Below are 8538 nucleotides of genomic sequence, written 5' to 3' on the forward strand. Positions count from 1 at the left end.
CCGGAAGTAGTTGTCAACGTTCCTGCTCGTGGTCACGGTGGATTAAAATCGTTCGGAGTAAAGTCGTCAGCGTCCAGTTTTTAGAGATGGATCAAAGCCCTAGACAAGTGAGGGGGGTTTTAGATCGTACAGGTTAGTTTTACTTCCACTTTTCTAAATCGTTTTCCGGTCCGATTACGTCTAAAGTCGGAGCTAAGCTAACGGTAGCTAAATTGCTTGTACACATCCTGTGAACTGCAGCTAGGTCCTTGCTCCAATTTGTCATTGCATCAATGTTATTTGATTTAATTTTGGGAAAATTATATTTTGTATTATCCACTAAGTATTTGATTTTGGTGTGTACTAGTGGATATACTTACAAACACCTAGAATATGTGAGCTGCTCCAGTTGTTGAGCCAGTACATCGTCAATTATGGCACCGATATCAGCTTTGCCAAATTTTGCAAGAGAAACAAGCAGCCGGGTTTACGAAAAACAAACACAAAACAAGCGACTAGAGTCTCAATCGATAGTTGATTTGTTCTAAATAAATACTTGATTTAAAACCGCAGCGCCATACAATGGGGGCGCTGTAGTGAATAGGGCATCGTTGCAAATATCAGGAAATGACGCCAAAGTTTGAGCAGAAATTGGTGCCGATTTGATAAATCTGAGCTAGGTTAGATATTTCATCATTAATAAATAGGCTTTAAAAGCCTTTTGCAAGAAATAATTTAATTATGATTGTAAATAAAATGATAAATTTATGATATGGGTGATAACACTCGGGTGCACACACTAATTTTCACTGAGGCGGCTGTGGTTGTGGCTACAGCTCACCCTCTTCTTTACAGAAATATACGTTTAGTAACAGGAGGAGCATTGGAGATTATAAAGAAGTACAGATGATGTGATGTGTTGGATTACTGTTCAGTTCTTTATGTTCATCTATTCGAGGAAGCTCATCGGAAATTGTTGTCCAGCAAAGACTGGAAAAATGGGCAACAGCACAGGTGGCATGTATTGATGTATTGATCTCTGATCGCACATCTTTCATCATTTGAAGTTACTAAAAGTGATGATTCCAAAGGGAGCAAGAAACATTTCAGACACCTTATTTACCTGAGAGAACTAAGGGGATCTTCCCCAACCGTGAGATTATGCTTAATCAGGAAATGTAGAGGTCCAACATTACTTTGACAAGTACGCAGCAGCATCTGTAAAACAAAGTTCCTTCTCAAAGTATGCTCATGCTGCAGATAATCGTGAAACCTGAGTTGCAGAGTGCGCCACAGGACTGTTTCATCCGTGGAGATAATGACATATTGAGGCCAAAACTAAATTATTTTGTTTTAGGTTTTTTAGGTCGGCTGTGACTTCAGACACAGAAATAAAAACTAATAACTATTCTTTAGAGAGACAAGTGTCACAAATCAAGCCACAGACCACCGTCTATCTGAAATTACAACCAATTGACATTTGATGGGTTTTTAAGATACTATATCACAATATTCAATACGCACTTTAGGAAGAAAACTGCAGTTATTTTAAGCAGATGAGCACCACACCTTTTATCCAGAGGTTGAATTTTGAAAGTTCCTCATTTGTTACTTATGAACTGATTCTTGACTCATTGTTTCCTGTGATGCTTCTGTTTTTCAGAACTCTCGCATCTGTTGCAAACGGAGCCTGCCGCTGATCAGCTCACGAGAAGCGCGAGCTTGGACCAGCAGGAGCCACATGTTGAAGATAATCATGAGGAACTCTGTCGTATCCGGAGACTAAACGGAGCTGATGGAGAGGACTACAAAGGATCAGATTCAAGTCAATGTTATGTGACTTCAGACTTTAGTGAACTTACAAGTGATGACGTCGATCAAAAGTTGGACATAAAATTTCATAGCTCCGTTTGCGGTGACAGAAGCGCTGGGAATCTGAGTCTTGATGGCAAGGCTGATGTCGAACCCGACACGAATGAAAGCGATTTCTGTAAGCAGACCAATGCACTGCAGTCAGGTTTAAACACTCAAGTAAAAGAAGAAACCCCAGTCAGTGATTCCGGAGGTCCTGCCGTTAAAAATCTACTTTGTTGCTTTTTCTGTGGGACAGAATTTGCAACAGGAGGACTTCTGACGAGGCACATGTTCATCCATACGGGAGAGAAGGTGCTGAGCTGCATTATTTGTAAGAGAACATTCACTTTGGAGTTGGAGCTCGTAAGTCACGTGTGTGCTCGCGAGTCCTCTCGGCGTCAGCAAAGTGGAACCGAAGCAGAAGTTAATGCCGGCAAACTGTTTAACTGCTCGCAGTGTGGTGAAGAATTTTCCCGACGTGAAGATTTGAATGTACACCTCAGATGTCACGCGAGAGGAGACTCCTTCAAATGTTCCATTTGTAACGCTGTTTGTAGTGACCGAGACTCCTTAATCCAGCACATGAGGATCCACACGAGACAGACGCAGTTTAGCTGCTCAGTTTGTGGGAAAGACTTTGCATGGAGGAGACATCTGACGAAACACATGGAGGTCCATAGGAAAAGGAAAAAAGTGTTCAGGTGCAGAGTCTGTGGCGCTGAATTCTGCACCTATTACGTGTTATCTAAGCATAAGCTTATTCATCAGTCATCAGAGCTTCATCATGCCCAGTCTGAGGAAAACGGGGAGGAAATAGAACACATGGAACCAGCAGCTGATGGAGAGGACTATGGAGAACCGGAAGGAGTCGGGACCTCAGACCAAAGTCCACATTTACAGCCAGTGTCTGATGTGGAGGCTTCGCTTCCCTTTAAATCTGGAGATGGGGAGTGTTGGAAAGAGACTGGAGAATCTCAGTCAGAATTGACCTCAGTCCAACACGATGAAGCCTCAGAGGGTGACACAAAGGTGGCCGTACAACAGCTCACATGCAAAGAGGACCCGAGTCCTCACTCTGTGGACCACACAGAGGTGCCGATGGAGGTGAAACAGGAGGATCCACAGGTTAAAGAAGAACCAGAGGAGACTGAAATCACCACGTTCACATTCAGTCCTGTCCCTGTGAAGACTGAAGAAGATGAAGAGAAACCTCAATCCTCACAGCTTCATTACAGCCAGACAGAGGAGAACAGAGACTCTGTGGAGGGACCAGAACCAGCAAAGAACTTGGATCCAGATTTTGGAGCAGTGTCCTTTAAAAGTGACGACAGCGTGGACAGTGATTTTTGGAAAGAGGCCCGAGGGCCTCAGTCAGGTTTAAACTCTGAAACTGATTCTTGGAAAAATCCATTAAGCGGTTCTGATGACAAACCATCGGAGTCTCTGCAGCCCGAGAGCGATGACAGCGTCGACAGCGACTTTTGGAAAGATTACAAGAAACCACAGTCAAATTTAAACTCTCTGAAACATGAAGCTTCAGAAAGAGGAGTGAAATATGTAAACGACTTGAAGCCATACAGCTGTACTCTGTGCAGTAAAGCCTTTCGCTACAGCTCATATTTGAAGACGCACATGAAGCAGCACACAGAAAGGTATTTTTGTTCCGTTTGTGGTTATAAATCCACCTCCAGCTCAAATCTGAAGGTTCACATGAGGACTCACACGGGAGAGAAACCATTCAGTTGTCCGATGTGTGATAAAAAATACACAAACAAGGCAAGTATGCAATCTCACATGACCGTCCACGCCGCAGAAAGGAAGTACAGTTGTGATGTGTGTAAGAAAAGCTTCGCTTGGTACACGGAGCTCAAATACCACCAGTGTCTTGGCGAGGCCTCGCATGAGCAAACGTATGAGGACGACGCCAACATAAATCTGAAGCGTAACGTTTCGTACAGCTGAAACGACTCATCTGCTGTTAGTTTTAGGATTATTTTCCTTCACGTTTTGTTTGTTGTCGTTCAGTTCTGCTTGAAAGTGTTCAGTTGGTCTGCAGAAACCTGACAGTTTATTTTAAAAGTTGTCGCTAACTTTTTAACAAAACATGCTTCCTACCTCTGTGCTGTTTCACGCATTGCAACAAGATAAACTTTATTTAGAAAGACTGTCTTTGTGTCAGAAATTCATTCAATTTTGAATGAAATTGTGGCGTTTGGAAAATTCAGATTTTTCTCCTTCATGCATGTCGGGTCTTTGTTTATTGTTGCAAAGCAGATTAAATTTGACTTATTAAATGAGATTCTATTCAATAAAGTGTCCAAACTCTTTCTTTTTCAAGTAGCCGGTTATTGACAGGCCATGCACGTCTGTTGCACATGCACACTTTAGCGGTTTTACACTTTATCATAAAACTTTCAAGCTAGAATTTGAGCTTGTTAATATCGTTAAGTTCTTTCACTTAGTTATTTTAAAGCTTTTGTGTTTTAAGCTCTCTGAATTAGTTGGGCTTCATGACTAAAACAAACTGTTACCGTGGTTACATAGTGTGTGGCTGCAGGGATACACAGTTTTCATACAGTTTTTCCACATTAAAACAGAATTTAACAGCTTTGGTCAGTACATCATTTCTCCTTGTTTCCCCTCCATCTTGAGCTATAACTGGAGTCATGCTGAAATAAAATCAAAGCGTCATCACAGATTACAGATTTTAAAATGTTATATGCTGTGAAAAACAAAAGTTTAGTGTAACAGGGCTTGAATGAAAGGTACAGACTTTTTTTTTAATGTACTAAGATGGATTAAATGTCATTTGGTTATTAAAGTAATCCAAACGAAACCTCAGATGAACACCAGTACGTGACAAAGTGTAGCATGTCATCATTTATTTAACAAAAACTAAGACAAAATGCAGAATCATCGTGTAAAAAAAGTATTTTACTGGATTATTTACATGTTTTCTGTTTAAACTGTGCGTTTCTTTTTGTCTTGTAAACTTTGTGACGTTTGTCGTGCAAAACAAGAATTTCTGTGCTTTTTACTGCATATCTGACAAAGGAATGGAGTTAATTTGGACCAGGAGGAACCACATGTTGAAGATAATCACGGGGAACTCAGAGACTAACAGAAGCTGATGGAGACGACTGCACAGTACTTTGGGAAAAATCAAGTATTTTTCATTAATTCATCAAATCTGAACCTGAAAAATGTATTGCTTTATTAGATTTCTTAACATCGACTTGAGACAAACATAGACTGTTATGAAAGTTAGAAGAATTTCGACTGAAATGCTAAAACTGCTGACTTGTTCGTGTGACGACAGCTATGGCTATTATCAGCGTTGTAAAAATGTCCAGGAGAACATTTGGGTGTTTTTCAGTCAGCTTTCTCCACTTACACTCTAGCTCTGAACATTTTGCCCCTGCATTTCAGTCGGGTAAGTTTTCATGATAAGTTGTTGATTCTTTTTGGAAACGGTTCAACGTACATCTGAAAATAAAAATAAAAACACAAATGTCACGTTGATGTGTGAAGGAAAGCCTCAGAGTGGCAAAGTGATGCCCGTCACAGTTAAGGTTTCTCTCTTTATAGCAGCAGTTCTTGATAAAACAGTGAATTTTCACTTAGAACGAGCTACAAGGTACTTCTCAAAGTCGAGGAAGAACCCTGATGCAGGATGCAGAGGATGCAGCATCATCAAATCTCACCAAAGGACTGCTCTGGTATCCCTGACCCTTTAAAGGACTTAGTCCTTCCTTCTCTGTCCTTCATTCAGACAGAAGATGGAGCAATGTCAGCACACTTTGCATATAAATGTAACCCAAGTTTGCTTTCACTGTATTTGTTGTCAATATAAAGTTGTGAGCATAGTAATGTGCTCCATCAAAGGAAAAACAAGGACTATAAATAGACATTTCCTGCATAATTTGCTGTTGGGTAACTGCGTAATTTTTAACTGACTTGTTAAGACTGTTCCCTTATTTGTAGGAATAGCATGAATAGTCTTTTATATTGTGTTGGAATTGTAGTTTTAATTCTTCTTTGGTCTTATTTTCAGTAACTTAATTTAGGAGACTGGGGTACAGACAAAGTCTCTGAGATTCTGGGAGTATTAAGAGGATGACACCAGAAAAATGTGCAAAACTGAAAGTCCTTGTTCCTGCCTCCTCATTTCCACTCTGGGTTATAACTCATATGTAGTTTGTCACCAAGCAGGGGAAAAGTGGTATCGTCTCACAAAATAAAATGCTTTAAAAGGTTAAATTGATGGTCTGAACACTAGTCATCACAAAAAGGAGTAGATCAAGATTCCTATTTAAATGTGCTTAGCAGACCAACAAATAAATGGGCCAAACAAACTAAGTGAGACTATTCGGCATTACTATGGAGGCTGTGGTGGAGAAATAAATAACAGACTCAACTAACACCAGACATAAAAATCAAGAAAACCCCATAAATAACAGTAATTCACAACACAGCCAAACACACACAAGAAATTACTCTCCCATATAATCCGACCCTTTAGTACAGACAAATGTCTCAAACAAAAAAGGCCAAATCAGTTGGAAGGAAGACACAAGTGCCCACCTTGGGTTGTATATGACAGCCTGAGGAAAAATAGGAGCGGCCAGGAGCTTTGTACAAAGGAGACTTACCTTGATACCTGCAGGGCCGACAAAGCCACCGGAGACCAGCACTGCATCTGAACAGAATCATCAAGAGCTGCCCCAGGCATCAGTTTGACTCCCACACTCCATCAAAGAGGGTCGGAAAGGAAGGTCCTTTATAAATCCAGCCAGTTCATGAACAACTTCTATTCTTTCATGTTTCACTGTGGTTGTAAAATAAACTCAGAAACTGGAATAGATTGTGTTACTTGTCATTTCCTCTGGCCACTCTCACTCCTCCATCTGGTGCTGCTGCCTTTGCTGGTTCTTCCTCACACCTGCTGCTCCCAGGTGGGCCTGATTTATAATCTTCCTTCCCCCTCCCATTCCTGTAAAGGACTAATCTGTGCATTTCCTGTGTATCCTGTGTATAGGTTTGTGTCTCTCTGTGGAAAATTTGTCTCACTTTTCAGTGTCTCCACTGAGTGTTTGTGGTGGTTTGTGCCTCTTCGGGACAGACTGTGTCAGTCTGTGATGGAATTGTGTTATTTTGTAGTAGTTTTGTCATTTTCTTTCTTTATAGTTTTGTTTCAAACCCACAAATAAAGTAACTGTAATAATAAATAATGTGCTGCGTTCCTCCTGCCAGCACACAGAGAACTGTTTTTTAAACTGGGTTTGGACAGGTATCAGTCTGGTTCCAGACTTTCCACAGTCAAAAACATACACAAAAACATATTGATGCACATAATATTCTAAGCATAGACTTGGTCAAATCTACACAATTGTTCTTTCTGGTCCAGATCTTTGTACCCATTTTTTAATATTTCAGTTTTTGATTAAATTCATCTATTAACACTGAATTTGCTGACTTCTTTGACCTTAATTTATGAGAAATTACAACTAAACCTCAATTCAATAAGAAGCAGCCACCACACTACCAGTTATAAGGCTGTAATCATGTTACCACGGCAACCGGGAGGAGCTGAAATATTCCTATCAGATTTTAGCATCCCTTCACCTTTTCTGCTTCATGTGATAACATCAGCAAAATACAAAAGCCCTGAGAGGAAACTGATCTTAATTATTTTCTCACCTTAATTTGATATTTTCGTCGATTGATTCAAGTTGGGACAGTTTGTAAAATGTTAACTGTTAACAAAAAATACAGTAATTCTCACATTTACTTTTGACTTTTATCTAATTTAAGACAGTATAAAGCCAAGCGTATTCATGTTTTGTTTAGTAAATGTCTTTTTATGGGTTATTTTGGTCTAAATGCATACGTTTCTGCCTTTCAGACCTAAGAGTTTTTGGGTAAGTAATCAGGTAAAATAACAATAATAATGATGTTCACACAGGTGATGTCATCAGGTGATTGTAACCATCTAAAAATGGCATCTGTGAAGGACTCTGGGGAGTAAAGAGGATATTTGCCAGTTTGTCAACAAATGTGTATGAAAAAATAATTGAACTAAAGTTCAAAAGAAGACGTTTAGCTTCAATATTCAATCTTGAGTGGAGGGTTATACCTAAACTCTTGCATTTATTCAAAATAAGTGCAAAATAGGGGTGTTGCGAGTCGGATAAACAAGTGAAACACAACTACTTTAGTCTTCCTTAACATGGAGGTTGAGATGTTCTTTTCTGCACTTTTTAAAATAATTTGTTTAAAATCAATGTTCTTCTGAGAAATATCAAACAGAATTCGCATTTGTTCCTCAACCGAGCAGAATATAGGTAATTTCCCTGAATTCGTGGGGCTCTGCCGACTCTGAGCTGCATCGTCTGTCTCAGTCTGTGTGTCACCACCAGCATCTTCCATTTGGTAGCAGCAGCACCAGAAGAAAAATCAGTGACTTCAAACCTTTTACGTTTCAACATTCAGTGTAAATTACAGAAGCACGAGAAAACAGCAGGGACAAAAATCGCACTGCTTGATCAGATCACAGACCAATAGATTTTAAACAGCATTATGTTTTCTTCCTTACTCTAAACCTACAGTATGTAGTTTACCGGCCCAGTTTACTCCCGATGGCCAGTCTGCCCTTGGATACGCTCCAGCCCCCTGACAACACTGCGCTGGATTACACGAATAAAG

The 8538-nt window shown here is 40.1% G+C and overlaps 1 protein-coding gene across 1 annotated transcript; it reads left to right on the top strand.

Moving 5' to 3' along the window:
* The first annotated feature begins 21 nt into the window (after nucleotides 1-21).
* On the top strand, nucleotides 22-4125 carry LOC140275211 (uncharacterized). The gene is made up of 2 exons (XM_072370627.1): nucleotides 22-132; nucleotides 1643-4125. Exons 1-2 carry the CDS (start codon nucleotides 87-89, stop codon nucleotides 3793-3795), a joined length of 2199 nt encoding a protein of 732 aa, XP_072226728.1. The 5' UTR covers nucleotides 22-86; the 3' UTR covers nucleotides 3796-4125.
* The last annotated feature ends 4413 nt before the right edge of the window (nucleotides 4126-8538 follow it).

Source organism: Leuresthes tenuis, unplaced genomic scaffold (assembly GCF_036924035.1).
Source record: "Leuresthes tenuis unplaced genomic scaffold, fLeuTen1.0.hap1 SCAF_18, whole genome shotgun sequence".
Taxonomy (NCBI): domain Eukaryota; kingdom Metazoa; phylum Chordata; class Actinopteri; order Atheriniformes; family Atherinopsidae; genus Leuresthes; species Leuresthes tenuis.

Coding starts and splice junctions, on each gene's coding strand:
- LOC140275211 (XM_072370627.1), top strand. CDS start 87: ATGGATCAAAGCCCTAGACAAGTGAGGGGGGTTTTAGATCGTACAG. Junction 133..1,642: donor GGGGGTTTTAGATCGTACAG/GTTAGTTTTACT, acceptor TCTGTTTTTCAG/AACTCTCGCATCTGTTGCAA.